The sequence below is a fragment of the Photinus pyralis genome, unplaced genomic scaffold, assembly GCF_008802855.1.
Source record: "Photinus pyralis isolate 1611_PpyrPB1 unplaced genomic scaffold, Ppyr1.3 Ppyr1.4_LG7, whole genome shotgun sequence".
Classification (NCBI taxonomy): domain Eukaryota; kingdom Metazoa; phylum Arthropoda; class Insecta; order Coleoptera; family Lampyridae; genus Photinus; species Photinus pyralis.
In genome coordinates, this window is record NW_022170738.1 from 15869845 (window position 1) to 15889570 (window position 19726).

General features: G+C 35.4%; 1 protein-coding gene across 1 annotated transcript; it reads left to right on the forward strand.

Moving 5' to 3' along the window:
• Positions 1-18557: 18557 nt before the first annotated feature.
• Positions 18558-19012, forward strand: LOC116176091. The gene is made up of 2 exons (XM_031494563.1): positions 18558-18617; positions 18668-19012. Exons 1-2 carry the CDS (start codon positions 18558-18560, stop codon positions 19010-19012), a joined length of 405 nt encoding a protein of 134 aa, XP_031350423.1.
• Positions 19013-19726: the final 714 nt, after the last annotated feature.

Consider the following 19726-nt stretch of genomic DNA (forward strand, 5'->3'; position numbering starts at 1 on the left):
TCAAGTTTCACGTCCCACATAAAAATTCATTAAGAATTTCCAAAACGTAATTTACCACCGTTAATATCTTCACCCTCTCTCATTGTTCTTCTAGAATTAATATTGCGTCGGTCTGAACCGAAGGATTTTTATTAAACGGAACTTGGGCTGAAATTTAAAAATCGAATGATGTGGCAGCAAAATTAATTACATTTTAATTTGCGTCGGCTTTGAGCGGGGAGTTTGTACGTTAGTCTTGTGAAGAGTGGATTACGCCCGCAGTCAACCTCGAAATTTCCCCCTGTTTAATTAATTAATTAATTAACACTGGCTTTATTACAAAGTGAGAGAAATGGTATTGTTTATGAAACAGGTGGTTAAGCGAATTAGGTTTTGAAATTTGGAAGGCTGCTAGTATTATGCTCATTGTGAAAGTCGATATCTTGCACAATTCTGTCGGTAACTTCAATTTAAGTGCCGATAAAGAGCATCTGGTGTAAGAAAACTTAGTGGTGCATAACTGAAAATTGTAGAGTGCGTGCGCCATGTAGGTTTCTAAAAAAAGGGGATATTGCAAAACGTGGTGTCGAGGATTGCGTTTTTACAAATAAAATTACATGTTTTACCGTTTTACGATATGTGTTTGCTTATAAAGGTATCGCGTTTTGAGATGTGGGAAATTCAGCTAAAGTCATTTATAAAGCCGTGTCGTGTTCTAGTTTCCACGGAAACTATTTTTCCGTTTCGTTCAGGGACTGATAGCAAGTTTTGCTGCTGCTATTAAACCTGAAGGGAACGATAGATAAGGATTAAAATATACGAGAGAAGCATTAACTGTTTCCATTTTTCAGATCAGCTAGCGAAATGGATCCGGATAGCATAAAACAAATTTATAATAGTTTACTCGCTCTCTGCTTTATTTCCTCAATTTAGAAATACTCCCTCCTAAGTTATGTCTCTGAGCCGTGTCTTTCCTATTCATTTAATTTGTTTTGCCATTCTAATAGAGTGAAGACTACTTTCACCTATGACAGTCATAAACGAAGTTATAAGCACCTCACAAATCATCTTTTGGTAGAAGAACTGGATACAGAAAAGAACAATCCAACTTTTACCGATTTGAGTATCCCGTCCTCAGTATTTTAGAAAATCGATAGTCTGTTTTCAATCATCGTGTACAGTCTCCTTTTATTTTAACGATTTGGATGCCGAAGACGAATTGACAGATAAGCCGGAACTGCTTATTCGGGAGATTTCTTTCACTAGGTGAAGATTATTAATTGTTTTGTGCCGCGACATTAGTCAACGAACATAAAAATCCAGACGTTACAACGTGGAAAGATATAGCTACCGATGCCTGTACTTCTCAGAAAGTTTCTGTACACTTAAACAGTCAAATGTAACGCATCTACAGAAAACATTTTCAGAAAAATGTATCTCAAAACGGGGACAAATGCAGTAAACCCTCTTTTACAATGCTTTCCCCATTCTCAAAAGTCTCTTGCACAATTTTAATCAAAGTTTCCGTTTAATTCGAGATTTAATCTTTGTTTTTTCATGGAAGCTTATTGTTACGGTGTATATGTACTTTCGCATTGAAAAATGAAAGCATCTCTCTGTTCAGGCCATCAGGAGATGGTTAGTTAGCAAGTATGCAGCATTTTTTCTCAGGATTACAATGGTCTACTTAAAACCACGGTTGAATGTTGGTTTGTCGAAATGCAACAAAACAACTTTTTTTTAATAGAACGCTTTGTATACTTTTACTTATTGTAAAGTGAGATTCTGGATAAAAAACATCTTTGAGAGCTGAAATAATCCTTTTTTGCCATTAGCTTCTTGTATCCAATGTAATTCGTTTTCCTTTCAACACGTAAGCGAAGAAAGTATGGTAATCCTGAAATTTAGATGGTATAGGTTTTCACAGATAACGAAAAAGTCTAATCTTTAATCTCCCCCAGTCTGTTGTTGCCATCGTCATTGTCATTCGCAATTTTTCTGCCCGTATACTCTTTTAAAGTACTGGACCGATTGAAATGGAACGGGGTATACATTCTTTATGTCTTTTATAAAAAAATACATAATTATTATATGTTTTATCCTATAAAGTACTTGATAGATATAAAAAAAACTTAAAATAGTATAAAAGACAAGTGTATAATCAAGTATTTAAAGCAAACGCAATTAATTTAATTGTTCCACGCGTAGCGGAGTGCCTTAAAACGTTGCAAGTGCTTTAAAGACCAACTATACAGGTTTCCTATTTTAGAGATGTTAGAGACTTGCTCCTACACTCTCCCATTAGTCGAGCTTTTCTTTTGTTTGACCGCAAGCCCTAATCAGTAATAAAAGAGAATATTCGAGTGTTAGAGAAAATAATCAAAGCCTCACTAAGTATGATTCATATTCATTTGGATACGGATACGAATTATGAAGGGAGGAGATTTCCTAGTCTCGGAAAAACCTTTCGCAGAAATGTCAACCATTGAGAATTGTTGGTGGGGGGGGGGAGAAGTGGTCGGTCTTATTTTTTCATGGCTTATGTCTTTAAATTTTGCAATATGATGTAGATTCGTTACTTCCATCTTCAAGGTAAGCCTCCATCAAGGCGTGTCTCATCGTGGGCGTTCTAGCACCCTCCCAGTGTCTATCTCCAGAAGCACGACACATACCATTATCTGACTTGCTGATCCTGTACAGATATTTGAGAAGGAACAGAAATGAACTTCAATAAAAAGGATGCGAACAGCGCTTACGAAATAATTGACAAAAGCTGGAAATTAACGAGAAAAACTCGAGAAGGACTTTATGGGCCTTTGAAGAAAACTATGAAATTTTATTGAAAACATAAGGAAAATGTGATTTGTCCGGAATTTGAAGGATAGGGTCATGTGACGAGAGTGTAAGCCATTTTAAGTAAAGATTACGGTAACCTGAAGGCACCTTAATAGAACTTCAAATACACTTAAGAAGGGGCAAAACTTGCAACAGGATTTGTTGCATATAAGGGCGTTGAACATCCCTTAGATGAACTAAAAATCTCTATCTGAAATTTGATGTAAATGTTTATTGGTATTTTTCATGTAAATATCAAAATAACTAGATGAAGTTCGTGGCCACGATTTACTATGAATTACCTTAATTTGAATTTAAAAATAATACAAATAATACAATATAAAAATCGATTTTTTATGCAAAATTTACCTTATAAATAGATACAATCCTGGGTACGAATATAAAATTTATCATAAGAACTCTTTTATCCTGGGCCGTAATTTTGGCTCGATTAAACAAAAAGATAATTACTTACACAAGAAAAATAAGAATCAAATAATAAATCTGTAAGACAAAAAGGCACTTCGGGTATGTAAATTTAATACCACGCTCAAGCGATCGATAGACAGAATTAAATTTAAAAGAAATTCTATCCAAACACAAAACAAAAAGCCCCCACCAAAAAGCTTTGTTTTATGTCTGCTGTGTCTATTTAACGAATTTTCCTTCTCTGTTTACTCTGTTGAATTTGCGTTTTCGATAAACCCACACCTGCCTTTCTATGGGCGAGTTTATCTACCTTTCCGTTAATGATTTAGTTTGGACTACGGGCACTTATGCTTGTTTCAGAGTTATGCATTCCAACCACCAAATGTAATTCCCTTTTGTTCGCTAGCATCTACACAGTTGAATCTTATAGTATCGAAAAAAACAGTGCGTTTAATTAATCTGTCCTTGACCAAACAGGATTCCAATTTATGCAATGGGCAAATGCGTGTTTCTGAATGATGTTTTACGTCGCCTTTTTACACAATTTCCCTTTTTAGTGACATAGTCAGTTAATCCTATACTCAATATTAACGTTATCAACTTTAAACTCGCGGAAATGGCCTACAAATGATATTTCACGCTTGAATTTTCTAACGTAGTTTTCTATATTATTCCAGAAAAACACAGCTTTTCGCCCTTTACGAATTCAGCACAAATTTGCTTATCGACGAAACTAAACGGATTTTTCAAATTTACTTTACTTTATAAATCGCGTAATTGTAGATGACCCAACCGCGAATCAATGAAAATCTTTTACTATGACCAACATGGGCTACTTTGCAGCGTTGCGTGCTAATGAACGAATTCATTAAAATTTATTCCCAAAACTAAACCCCCATATCTTTTGGTTATTAATTAATGCCTACAACTTCGGACATCCTTATTCTCTGCTTTGTTTGCTTAATTCCCGCCCTACGAATCAAACAAGAGTGAAATCCTATACCAAAAATGGCCCTAATTAAGATAATTGACCACGATCCAAATCCCCGACATCTAGCCTCCAGAGATCCGGAATCCATTAATAAAACAATGCTCTACGGAAATTAAACGACGCAAAAAAGACGGGCTTCATTTCCACCACGGCTTAATAATAAATTCCACTAGTCAAACAATTCACTGGAAAAGCTACTGTGGTAAGTCTTCGGGTAAAAACACTGCTCACCTTATTCTAGACTCTAGCATAAGGCACGATAGAAGCTAATTAGGTTTACTCCTTAATTAACATGTTGAATTAACGCGTACGGCCTTAATCCAGAGTAGTCAAATGGTATTTTATCCTGCTCATAAGATCAATAAATTAGTTACGCGTTGTTATATGTTTGCATTATTTCTCGTACCTCTATTTTACACATATTTTGAATTTCTAAATTCTTTTTCTTTGTTTCAGAATCTTGGAGCGCAAAAACCTTCTGCTGCAATGAAGACGGCTGTAATTCATCGTTCATAACAAGACCAGCATTGCTCCTTACGATCTTCGCCACCATAATAACTTTAATACACTAAACCACTGCAACCAGAAGGGGGTTAACAACAACATTCTAAATAATTTTTAGTCTTCCCTAAAGTTCCATTAAGTTTTACTCTCCAAAACCAACTGCAAAAGTTTAAAACCAACCCCACAAATATAAGATGTGGGCACGAATACCTTACTCTTGAGTGTGAGTAACTAACCTCGATAGTCTCGTTTAGAAATTAGGGTATAAATTATATCAGTGTTATAGAAGTAAATCTTTCTAATTAGTACAACGCTTTTAAAATGACTACCTATCAATTAAATTTAGTAAAAGTAAGTTCGCACCTATATTCTAAAAATCAGGATTCTAACATTCGTATATATAGTCGATTATAAATTTATACGGGGTGGTTCTGATTTGTTTCGGCACGAAATGTCATGTCGAATTGAGCAAGATTCGACCATCAAGTATATTCCATGAAAACATATGTTAGGGCGTAGGAAATTTTATATTAAGGACTGTTATATATATTTATTTATTCGGATTTGACTATATAATAGAGTTTACAGAAAGAGCTTTTGAATGTTTTAAATTGGTACACTTCACTATTATAAGTTTACGCAATTTAACATCACAAGAAGGACTTGCCGTAAATCGGGTATGAGGTGAGAATATTTACTCTTACACTTACAGTAACCACACTAACTTTACTGTTTACAAGATTAGAGGGTAAGCAATTGAAGCAGTTCGCGTAATAATGAAGGCTGCCTTTTTAAGTCATTACAGAAAAACTCGCCTCGAGCTTTATTATACTTTTTTGTGAACCGACATGCTGCCAATTAGAAAATTCAGCAATACGGGGTAAGTGAAAATGTAATTCTCACCGAACGAAATGACCAATGCAGTACAATGTTAATTGGCAGGCATGCCGTGACTAATCACCGTAGAGATTTGGTTAATTTGGGGTTCATACATAAATAATTGTAGCAGCGTGTCGCTTACGTGCTAATTTTAAATGAGCATTATAAATAGAACCAATTTTATCTGAAATTAATAATTAGAAATTATGCTTATATAACGTACGCGTTTTTTTAGATACACTTCTCACCTTATTCACATTGAATAAACATGCAGGAAACATTCAAACATTATACCTACTATAGAGATTTATAAATTAAACGATTAAATAATGATGTTAATCACTAATCCCATTACCTCTCTAATTTTTTTTCCATCAGGTTTATTAAAAAAGCTGTAATTTATCATCGTTTATTATCCCCCGAAATGAATGATGTTGCTTTTCACCCACCCCGCCGTTTACCGAGGAATATTGGAAAACGAACAAATGAATAAATGAGATGAAGGCCTTGGTATGTACAAATTGTACAATAGTTCGGGCCCAGCAAGTATTATAGATGCTGTTAGGAGGTAGGTATTCGGCTAATTTATTATAAACAATTTGTCCAAAATTGTACCAAATGCACAAAAACGATAAAGCAGGTGACGAAGCTCTTGAAAGATGTTTTTCAAAGGACACAGTCATGAAAGTATATTACTACATTTCACTTCCTTACGGTGGTGACCACCCCCTAAAAATGTCACGCAAGGTCTGAAATCATATTTAATTCAACAACAAATCTTCCAACAAAAATAAAATTTTGTTACTTAGAATTCAGTTATCATTCACTCTTTTATTGACGAATCAAAGAATTATACAGCCCGACTTCGACAAGTCTCTCGTTTCGCGAAAGTGGGCCTTTCCGAACAGTTCCATGAACGAACAAAACTCGATAAAGTATTGAAAAATTGTAATATATATAATTCTCAAAAAATTGAGTTAAGAAAACATTACAAATATCGAATACCATCAAATTTTTCGTTTCGTTTCAAAATTCTGTTATAACATATTGCAGTATCTTTAAGGGGTCGCAATGTATTTGTATGATAATAGCAGTTACACGATGTGGATCCTAGAATTCGGTTCTATTTAACAAGTGTAAAACAAATGGGGAGTTTTTTCGGGAATGCTGTGATTCGCCGAATTGCAAAGCACAGGTTTATGTAAAGATGTAGGCATTTACATATTTCCGATTCCTTTTTTATGTAAATAGTATGTATGGTATATAACACCCATTAGTTTTTTGCCTCGAACAAATGAAACGTCTTACTTTACAATGCCTACTTTTGGGTGCATTTTTGCTTATATACCTTAATATTAACAACATTTGTAAGTAGTTTCTTGTTATATTCTTAAGGGTGAAAGACAGTTAAAAGAAATTTTGAAAATTCGTCTATAACTCGAATCAAAATTCCAATAATGCACCCACATATATGAAGTGGGAATATGCCAAACACCTATTTACCCGACTCAATCCTTCCATTATAACCTAAAGATTTACTAGTACCTAAAGTACAAATTATACAGGGTGTAGCAAATAAGACTCTCGGATCATTTACCGTAAAAATATCGAAAAAGGAAAGCAAAACTGTACACAATTACCGTCATCGTGTTTCTAAAATTTTTTTATCGCCAGGCGTGTGCTGTATTCCAGTGGCGTTTCAAACTTGCGCTTTTTTTAAATACAATAGCATATGTTTTATTACAGATTTGGAAAGTAGTTGAAAAGTACTTAATTTTTTATGTAACATGTTATACCCTTAACTTGATCGATTTCGCTGTTGGTCAAATAAAAAGTGACTGCCGTTAAGTTGGTGATAATTTCACTCAAGGTTCAACAACCTGGCCGCTGATACTTGATTTAAAATTATTTAATCATTGTTGTCACTTTTGACTAGGGAATCATGGACACAAAAAGAGTTTTACCGTTGAATGAATGTTTTACTGTATGCCAGAGGAAAGCAAGCAGTTTGTAATTATTGTATAGAGCGCAGAGAAATTAGTACCGAACTCAAAAAATATAAAATTTTTGAAAAGGCTGCAAATATATTTTCTGTAAGCGTTACACTCTTTTATCTTTTCAATTCCCTATCCTAAATTCTTTTATTCCTCCTTCCTTAGATCTGCGTGTTGGTCAAGTTCGAGACATTTACACAGCTTTTGAAAATGGAGAAGTCTTACAGGATGCAAGTAAAGGTGGAAGAAAACCTAACTATAACTATAATTGCCACGAAAAATAATACGCGTACCATGAGAAAGATGAACATTTTACTATACACGATTTATTAGAATACGCCACGGACGAATTAGATTTTACCCAAGGTAGGAACAGTTTGTTATGTTAAAGCACTGAAGATCAAATTTATTAAAAATAGGTACCTACAATACCTTGATTCAAATTCGGATTAGAATTTTATTTTTTTTTTACATTTGATACTTATTTAACACCTATTTTACATTATAACTTACATGTATTTAATAAAAAAAAAAAAAGAAGGTTTCAAGATTTAAGAAAGGAAGAAAATTTCATTTAAAGATATTGTAGAAGGGAAAGTGCCCATAATACTAGCGGCATTGCCGCGCTGAATGGCCAGACTAATTTTTTGAATAAGAAATGATTTTGAACGGTGCTCTCCTGTGGCATTTTTCAATTTCTTTCCTAAAGTATTTACAAATTGCATAGCTTCCGTACACCACGGTCCAAGGGTTTCAACAGCGAAAGGTAAAAACTGGTAACCTGCATTGATAATTTCCTGATATTTCCTCACCTTGTTAGCAGCAGTTTGTCTCGCAACCTCTCCAGTGGAATGCGAGGAAAGTGACAAGCGAGAAGAGGCAAGTGTATCAGAACAAGTCGCATCCCAAATTAAGTGTAGACCATGAGACCAAGGGATCAGAGTCATACCATCTACCCGTTTTCCGTCTGTTCTTGATAGTCCTAGGGGTTCTAATGTTGAAGGAATGTTTGCTGAGGCAAGAGCTTTCTGAATAATGTAATTGAGTTCGCGATGACGTGATAATCTTCCAGCACTTTTCTGACAAGATAGACCATGTGTGCCTTGACGGTCAACAAGCATGCCACATATGTATACAGTGGTGGGATTCACAAATTGTGCAACCTAGACGTAGAGCCAGTGCTATTCGAAAAACATTATCATTCAGTAGTGTTCCCAGATTTTTACAAGGAAGCGCATTGAGCCACGCTCCAGAAACAGATGATTGGCAGGCTAGATATCTTGCTGTATCGACACTGGATTCAAATTTCAAATCATCACTCAACCTGCTGATGTTTATATTAATTCGGATTATACATTTATTTTCCTTGATGAGACTTGGATTTATCAAAATGGTTCACAAGTTCGTTGTTGGCTTAAAGATGACGACGTAAAATCAAAAGGACAAGAAGGAAAGCGTTTCACCATATTGCATGCTGGCTATAAGAGCGGATTTTTAGAAAAATGCGATTTACTGCTTGACTCAAAAATTCAGCACCGTGATTATCATAAAACAATGAACGTCGAGCTCTTTAAAACTGGGTTTGGGGCTCAAATTCTTCCTGCACTATCTAATATTGGAAAAATGTGTGTTGTTATACTTGGCAATGCTTCATATCATTCAATAACGTTAAAGAAACCTCCGAATTCCAATTCCCGGAAAGCTGGCATGCAGAAATGGTTGGAAAACAACAACATTGAATTTCCTGAATCTTCTAACAAATCACAATTGTGGGCTCAAATTAAACCAGTGATTTCAACTACTGAAAAAGTTTACATAATTGATGAACTGTTGAAATCACACGGACAGGAAGATATGCGACTTCCACCGTATTGTTGCCAATATAACGCAATAGAACTTGCTTGGGCCTCATCTAAAATGTATTATAATAGGCACAGAAGCTCTTTCAAAGTTTACTGCCGACAATTGGAAGAACAGCATAAACCACTGTGAAAAACTTATTAAAAGCTGATTAGCAGGAATATATGAGGAATTATACCATCACAAATATACCACCAATATTATTATATCTCTGTCAGAAGCAGATTTTGAAAGTAATGATGGAGATGTATTTTAGTTCTAAAAAGTTTATAATTTGATAATTTAATAAATGTGTCCAAATTCAGTTATTAGTTGCACATAAGCTTTCAGTTTTGGACATCGAGTACAGTCAGATTAAGTAATAGTCATCTGCGTCGTTTAAGGTCACAGCCGTCTATAATTACAAGCCATGCTGAGGAGTTTGGCAACGTTGTTCGAAAGTCAATCGGTGGGCCGATATAAGTTTTAATGGCGTCTTGTTGCTCTTGAAAAATGGCATTTTCCTCTCTCCTGTGTTTCACCTTGGCGGTTTTAATATAGAAGAAAGATACTTAGGCAGTTTACAATTGTGCATATATATTATTTATTTACAAGAATGGATAATAACATTTTTATTTGACTTTAAAATTCGGAACGCTGTAAATTGGTAACTGCATCATAATGTGTTTTCCATCGAGATTTTGATTTGCAAAGTTTAGTAAACACTTCTGAAATGCATGGTCTAAAACTTAATATTAACAAGTGCAGTGTCATGTTATTTGGTCGAAACAAAATCCGAAACAATAACATCTCGCAAGTTGCAATACAAATTAAAGACAGTTTGCTTCCTGTAGTGTACAGTGTCAGAAATCTAGGTGTTGTGGTAGATAATCAACTTCGTTTTAAAAGTCACGTGTCAGGACTCCTTCGAAAAGCCTATCTTAATCTAAAAATGATCTTTAATTTAAGGCATAGCCTCAATCGTAAGATTAAGGTAATGCTTTGCGAATCCTTAGTTCTATCACATTTTAATATATATACGGCCCATGCCTGGACGCAAGTGACGTCAAACGAGTGCAACGCATGCAAAACTCTTGTCTTAGGCTCATCTTTGGTCTAAAAAGATATGAGCATGTTAGTAATAAGTTAAGTGAGGTTAAATGGCTTAACATGTCAAATCGTAGAGTGTTACACGCAGCATGCCTCTTATACAACATCATTTCCACGAAAACACCAGATTACCTATACAGCAAAATTAAATTTAGGCATAATGTCAATATTAGAAACAAAAACTTCACTTCTTTACCAAGTCATAATACCAGTATTTTTCAAAGATGTTTCACTTACAATGCTTCAAAAATTTATAATTCCTATTACAACGTTTTCACTGATTCAAAGTTTTCTTCTCTAAAATCTTTTAAAAAAGCAATGTATACCTTACTTATGGATAGACAGCGGAGTACTTGAAACTGTTGAGTCACTTAAAGTTTGGCACAAACCCAAATTATGCAATTCTGCCATTTGTGGTCGAGTATTAAAAGCTCGATAGAATGGGGTTAAGTGGTAGAACAGACAGTGTGGTACCCTCTTGGGTGCCCACCAGTCTGAACTTTCGCCCCTTTGAGCTAACATGCTTTTTTTTTTTTTTATTTTATTTTTTATTCATTAGAATATGTAATATCATGTTTAGCTCAATAAATGCCTATTATTATTATTATTATTATTATTATCTCCGAAATTGGTGAACTTCTGTCGAAAGAGGTCGAGGTGAAGCACACGCTTGAGCACTTAATTTCGGTAAAAGGACAGTAAATCGCTGCGCATCAGCGAGGTTTTATCAACGACCACGTGTGATTCGGAATGGCAGATTTTAAGCCAGTCGCTACTTCAGTGGATCTAGGTACGAAGCTTTTAAAGAGGGGAGCCCCGTAGACTTCAAATTCCCGTACCATGGTACTCTTGGGAATAAGTTGAAAGGTTCCTTCAGAAAATCGATTTGACATGTCCGTGCTAGAATACCTGAAATACAAACTAATTGTATTTTTTCACGATAAACACTTACCCTACTTACGCACCACGTAGTGTGTAGGTCATATTTGAGCTTGTACAGGTACTTTGAACAAATACAAGTGCTTGAAAAGGATCCAGCAAGGAGTAGCCTGCTTTAGAGGTTATGACAACAAATCGATGTATTTCGTTTAGTAACTTACCTGAATAATAATTTCTGTTCATTCCATACGGAGTAACACAAATTGTCGCAATCTCACTCTGTTAAAACAGGTGCATAGGAATATTACACCCAAAACACGTATAAAATACACCTGAAATCTGCCAAGTTGAATTAGGAAATCGGCCTACCATGCAATGGTGTCATAATTCTCAGCACGGCTTATAATTATAGACGGTTGTGTTAAGGTATAGCTACTCAAAAATTTACGTTTGACGTTATAAATGTCACGGGAGTTTTGTGAATAAATTATATAACCCTTTTTCCTCAAAATTTTACAGTTTTTTGAATTTCTTAAAGTACTAAATTGCGCCAGCGCGTAGGTTTTGAATTGAGGCATATGCTGTACCACTGTCGCAAAAATTTTTTTTGAAAATTTATCGAAAAAATAACACTTGATTGACCTGTGTCAAATGTCATATTTTTTAAAATTTCAAATGCCCCCCCCCCACCCCCCTAATCAAATTATAGCTCTGGAAACTTTTCCCCTGATACAAACAAAACCATAATATTCCATAAGACAGTTTCAGAAAAGTAGCAAGTTGAAACGCCAATTTGTAGAAAGACGCTCTTCTTGGAAAGTGTAGCAAGTATGATGAAAGAAAAGATGTTCAATTGTCACAATTATCATATCATATCATATCATATCATATCATATTTATTATTTGTCACAAAATACATTCCATATACTGAATTAACAGTAAAGTGTGGCAGTGTATCATTGTTTTTTAATCAACGGCTGAACAGATTGGAACCACACACATATTCTTAGACCTAAAAGGGCAGAATCACGCATATTAGGATATTAGATATAATGGAAGATGGAAGGTAATTATCCATGGGCTTGGTTCTAGACATAGCTGGGGGTAAGATTAAGGGCCCCTAACACACATACTACTTGTTGTATAGATATTTAAATGAACAGTCATTTTTAGTTAATGTTTGCACTTACCCCTTTTTGATCAAATAAAGGTAAATATGGAGGTTAGAGTATATGCAAATGTTCAATAACTGTTTTGAATGTCCAGTTCGTTATTCACGTTTTTAACAATCACACTGAACAAACTTTAATTGCTATTATTTAACAACAAACTAGACGTGTAAGAGATTTTAAAGATTGTGAGATCAAACCGAATAGGTAACTTATTTGCATAACGGACTAAATACAATTGACCAGTTATCTACGCGACCCTGGCAGAAATAAAATATTCATTTTATTATGCATGTGAAACCAATCACTACTAAAAGAGAAGGAAAAAATATACCTGCATGGCAGTTTTATAACAAAAAAAACATGTAACAATGTAAAGTCCTATACCATTTTCATATGAACCATTCCAAACCACATAAACATTTCTTTTGTCAATTGTGCCATAGTTACTATGTACAAATTAGTCGTCAAATAAACAAAAATGGACAGGATATAATAATCTACCCCAAATACATACATCAATTTATTATTGTAACATATGCCGACATAAACTAAAACGTTGAAAGCTGACTGGCATAACGACGTATGTCGAAATTGATTTAGAGAACACTATGTGCAAAACACAACTTTTTCAAGTTTCATTTGTAAGTAAGTATTTTAATCAATCAGTCCTTTGACCATTGCCTACCTATTACGAAAAACAAAATTAGAAAATTTGAAACCGTTAGTGAGTTATCGTGTCCAGAGACGGGCGGACGGACAGAAACTTCAAAACCATAAACTCGCTTTTTGTCGCTAGTAAGTTGAGGAACCACATCATACTTTGACATATGCCCGGCGTCGCCCATCTCTCTGGATTTAGTGAACTGTCGTGGGGATGCGTCCCTGCTAGGCACTATCAGGGGCGTTTCACCACTACTTTGTTGCCATCGCGCTGGGCCGCGACATATGTCAAACAGTGTGGTGGATTTTGTGGTTTGGGGGGTTATGAGGGGCGGGGGCGGCTAACTGGGTGTTATCCGAGACCAAAATTGCATATAGTATCAGATAAAAACTCTCATTCATCTAGAAACATTTCCGATAATGCATACAGTTACAAATACGAGTAGCACTGCATAAAGCAGGGCATAAAGACATTCAAATATTAACAATTGGGTGAAAAATGAAACGACACAACGCTTGCTTGCAAACTGTAACATAAAAGAAAAAGTAATCGACAGGCGTCGTTATATTTTTCCATGCTTGAGATAACAGTTGTTGCACTGCTTTTGTTCTATGGGGTCGATTTGTTGGCGTTCTGGGCCTAGACGACGATGTTATACCCAAAGCAAAAAACGCGGTAGTTAGACTTTTTATATACCTCTTAAAAACGACGCGACGCGACGTTTACAATCGTCGATTAGTTTATGAGAAAAGTATTTGTCGTTGTCGGGAAATGCACGCGGGCATCAAAGATGTGTGATTTATGAACAGTTTGTGTTCGAGAAAACCAGAAAAAAAAATTTTCAGATTAATCACTGGCGGTGATGAATTGTTTCCATTATTGATTAGTGACAAGTGAATAGGGCCAAGATGTCAAAAGCACTTACGTTTTTCGTCACTTGTTTTCTGAGACAACATTTCGCATTGAAAGCTTTAAATGCAAAATTGTGAAAAATCGATAAGGAAACGTACAGATTCTTAAAGCTAATTGTGCTTTGTACGCGAAGAGGGTGCTACAAAATGAACGTGGATACACGTTATTTGATATAATTTGGCTTTCTGTTGTTTAACCTAGAGAATACAAATTCAAGAAAATTGTCTAGCTCTGGATATAACGCCTTCAGTAGCTTCTGGTCTATTGTACACTGCCATATTGTTTGAAACGTTGTGTACCATTCTGAATCTAATTAACTCGAATATTTGTAAAATGGAAATATGTATACCACCGCGTCTGCAGATATGGTGTAGGCGGTCACAGAAAACAGCATCTTGATAGAAAGTTCTACTGAACTACAGTGAGTGGAATATTACGTGTCCTACCTCACCCCTCACGCAATCAACGAAGCAAATAAATTTCTATTTATTCTGAATTTTTATTGTCCCACATTTGTACAAATGTACATACTTGTGCGGTTTGATATACAGTGCGTTCGAGATAAGAGGGTCACCTCACTCAATATTGTATCTCTTTTATTTGGCGAAATACGAAAAATGTGTCAAATATAATTTATACCTACGCGACATTACGATCTATCTGATCGCATACTCAAACTTCCGATGTCACTTCCGGGTTGACCGGAAATCAATGCAACATTTTGTTTTTCAAATACAATGCCTTTTTTTACGAATACAATCACAATACAGCGGTAATGTGTTTGGTGTCGGGGTGAATTGCTCGTGAAATGTCCTCCATCCCCATTGCGTGGTGTTAAGCTGTTTCCAAGGCAATGTTGTACCTTAAGATACACGGTCTGAGAATGGAGAGACGCTGGGCCGGACGTTGGGGTAAGAACTTGTTCAAAAATGAGAACGCCCCCCCCCCCCCTGCCATACATAGTTAAAAGCTGAAGTAATCTGCGATTTTGCGGTGGACGGACCATTGAAAACGTTTTCCTCCTAGCACCGCTGAATCGTTCAACAATTTCCAAACTGTCTTCTTTCTTTTTCTCGGACCGAGTTTTTTAGGTCAACCCACAATTATCCACAATTGATCTCTTTCGGTACCCAGCTTAATTACTTAAATAGTACTTTCGGCTTAAAAATAACGGGATTAGAAACCCGACGGTTCATTGCATCCACAATTTTTGTCTTCAAAATTTTACAAAATTCGTTAAACTCTTCCGAATTACTTCAATAAATTAAGCTGAAGTTACAATTTTTTAGGATAAGGAAAAATAATACTATTTTTGCAGTTAGCAACACAACTTCTCCACTTATTAGGATCCTGATCCCTTAAAATAAGTTCTCCTCAGTGAATGATATCGACTTTTTTCACGGTCCCCTAAATATAATAGTGCATCATAATCAAACAAGATCATAAGCCCTACTGTATGTTCAGATCCCCAGTGCTATGTAATTGGAATTTTCTTATTCTGTATGATGTCTGGTTAAACAAATAAATGACTAAATAAATTTTAAAATAAAACTGTTAGAAGAAGGTGGGGCATCAGGGGCCACTTAAGGTTCAATCCGTATTTATTTATTTCTAGTGCACCACCGAAATTTGAAGCAATGTGAAAGTGTTATGCAGCATATGAAATAATACTTTTAATTAATTTTAACATTAGTATAAAGTAATTGATTCTCAATGCCAAGTGTAACACGAAACAATCAACGCCCGAACGTACGCCACTCGCCCTCAGATGAAGCACCCTGTAATAAACAGTAACTTCTTCAAGAAAAAGAAAGGAAATATGCTTTAAGAAATTCAATTATTAATTAAGAATGTAGTATCGATGTTTCCAAATACAGCACCATCCAGGAATCACTATAATATTTATTACATCGTTCAATTCTGCATACTCGTATCCCTAAGAGAACATACTGTATCTAAATATAAATAAAAACACGTAAATCGGTCAGTAGTTCATATTGCGGGTTGGCAGCTAAAACCAGCATTAGGAACAAAGGGATACTGTAAATTGAAAACCCACATATTTACGTAGAAAACATAATGGACTCTTGCATTTAATTTAAAGTATGATCAGTAGACCTATAAAAGGGCAATTGGTATTTAAAATGAGTTATAAATGACAATACCCTTGCTGTACGGGAATGCCGTTAATTTGGAATATGATCTAACACGATCATATAATTACTAGATGGATGCAATAAACGTAAAGATAAAAAGAATACACCACCTTTGTAATTGTCGAGGCTGCACTTGCTGTTCGAAACGTAAAAATTACTTCTGCCCTCAACAAAAGCACAAATACCTCTCCCTAAATTTCCCCTTTAAGCAAATCGTAGACGAAAACTGTTAATATCGACGCGCGGTCGTTGGTCGATATGCGTCATTAAATTACGGCCCATTTGAATGTAGAGCAGAAAACAAGTTGTAAATCAGCATATGCATGATGAAAGCGAATTTTTGGTAATTCCGAACAGTATTTTTATTAGCGAACTCAAAATAGACTAGAGTCTGTACATCTATACTATAGCAGAAAGCTTTTAGTGAAAATTTGTCTCTATAGCTATTGTAATTGCTGAGATCTCCGGCGGAGAGCCAGCCAGCCAGTCATAACGAATAAAATAGTGTCAAAAATGCGTTAAAATTACGTGTTCCACGGAAACGAAACAAAGCGCAATCTTGAATTCTTTCGTCGCGCCAGGGGCGGGTTCGGGAATATTTAAATCGAATTTTAGCGAGCAAATTCGGGTTCATTACAATATGTAAACCAACGATCTTCCCCTCTGGCTAAGAAGACAACAACTCCTTTTGTCACACTGCTCGAAAATATCTGCAAACGCACTAAATCCAGCCTACACAGTTATAGTCAAGAGGAACGCAAATGCCAACACCCTCAAAAAAACCTCAAAAATGATTACATCAGATATGAGCTTTTGTTGACTGTGATGCAGTTTTGTTATCCACGCGCGGTGTTTGGGAATTGCATATTAATTAAATTGCATATTAATTAATGCCCCTTGCTTTAATGCAAATCAATGTCTTCTCAACCTGGCAACAGGTGGGACTTCTGATCTGATTCTTGTTTTCTTTTTGCTGGAAGCGTGTTAATATCTCCTGTATGCCGCATCTTGATCAATTAATTTAAAAGCATCACCTGCCGGAAGACAACGAGTATAAAGCATCGATTTTCTGTACCATCCATGTTTTACGTTAGAATAAGAGCTGCTTGTCATTAACTCAGTACTTGGTAATTCACGGTTCAGATGCATCCAATGCGTTTATACGCAAATAATGAATAGCGTGTATTTTGATAAAGCAGACCGACAAGCTATTATTACTTTAGATACTCTCCACACACTCTACCCACCTTTAAACGTAAAATACCCTTGTCTGCTGTATGAATTTCCATGAAAGCTACTATAGCAAACAAGAACTCAACCGGGGTCGCTATTCATCTAATAGCAGCGAATTGTCACATTTACTTTTGACGAAATTTGGATACGAACCTAATAATTTACCTAGCAGTGTCTACAGTCGAAAGTTCGGCAGTTTCCGTTCAAGTACATTAATTCAGATGAAAGGGCTGAATTTCAGTTTATTTATAATGACAATTACCTCTTCAGTCTTTGAGTTTTTAATCCATTATGATAATTATCAAATGGGATTTAGAATTACAACTTATAATAAACATTGTTTACATCAGGATATCCTGGAGAGGTTTGGCACGTTGATACATGCAGTAGAAGAGATCGTCAGAGTGCATATAATGAAATTATGAGTAGGTACATTAATCATCAGTCGGGTACTTTCTACTGGAAGATGCTATCCATTTGGAATTTTGGCAAAGAACTTCTTACAGTCATAAAATTAGGTATGTCTCATAGCATAGAAGTGCGTTTACATACTAAAAATTCACAGATCTGGGATTTAATTAGAATACTTTTTGTGTACAAAATGCTAGTTTTAGTACACTCTGTATCGTGTAAGTGTAAGTGATTGTAAGACTTTGTACTAAACAATTTACTTTTATCGCTTCATATTCACTCATAATTTTGTATTATTAATTTATCCATTCATGCACTTACATTAAACATTTAAGTACGTATTTTTTAATTGAAATGTATTTAACATTCACCATGCATAATTTCGAACAAATACCTATATCTTACCCTGACAGTAATTGTAATGACCACAGTATGCGAGTATAAATTGCCATAGTGTGTGGATTTTTATCTTTAATGATCTAATTAGAAATAATTCTAGGCTGTACCATTTGAAAATTATATTATAAATACAATATTATAAGTAGCAGTGCAATTGAAGCTAACTATTTCAACATGAAGGTGTATGCCCTATTCTGCTTCGTAATTTCGGCCTCGGCAGTAGTGTGTTTGGAGGTATCAAGTTCCGTTTTCTTTAAGTATTACCTAACCGATTTAATTTCCAGGTTAAGCCGGAAATAAAGCAATTGTGGGATGCCGCCGTAGAACCTTTTAGGGATGAATGCACAAAATCGTCCGGTGCTCAAAAAGCTGTGGTAGACGACTTTTTTGACCATCTAAACCTGATCGACGACTATCCTTTGAAGTGCGTAATAAAGTGTGTTCTAGATCAATTACACATTTTCGACACGTCGAGTAAGTTCAATGCTGTAGCTATGAAGGATATGATGGATGAAGAGTCATTTAAGGTGTCGCAAGAATGTGATAAAAAAGTGACAGATTCAGACAAATGTGTGATGGCGTTTGAATTTGTTAAATGCGGACTTGAAGGTGTTGCAAAATTTCAGTAATACTTTTAAGTAGGTACCTACCTTTGCCTTATTTGTAAGAAAATAAAGGTTTAGATATTGAGAACGTGTGACGTGCGGCTATGTTTCAAGGTCTTACAAGAACGTACCCGTTTCCATCGCAAAACTGTGATCATCAGCAAAACGCGTATTAGGCTAAGTAAATAGACCATTTTACAAACTGACCACTGGTCATTGAGGTAAGACATTCCAAATCTGAATGGCCCTAATTTGAGATACTAATTCAAACCGCGCTTCCGTCTGGTGAACGTAGGCAACGTTATAGCTCGCTAACTATGCATTTTATTAATGGACTCCATACAGTTTCCTGAAAGGGGGAAAGCTACAAACAGCTTAAATGTTTTTGGATTATTTAAGGATTAATTACTAAATTAAATTCCAGAACAAGCAGACGGCGTGTCTGGAATTTAATTTCGTAATTAATTCTTAAATAATGTAAACATCAGAAAACATTTAAGCTGTTTGTAGCTTTCCCCCTTTCCAATATGTGTTATATTTTCAATTTTCAAACGTCAAGTTCAAGTTCAATGTAAATTTAAAATTTAAAATTCAACGTCCGAATGGTTGTTTTTAATTAGGGCACCCTCTTCGGTTTTAGAGTCCTTAAATAGTGCATTTCAATATTTGTCTGTGCCGTAAAATTTCATTTTCAACAATTTCCAATCTTCAATGCGTCCAATTTTCAAATTGTAACTT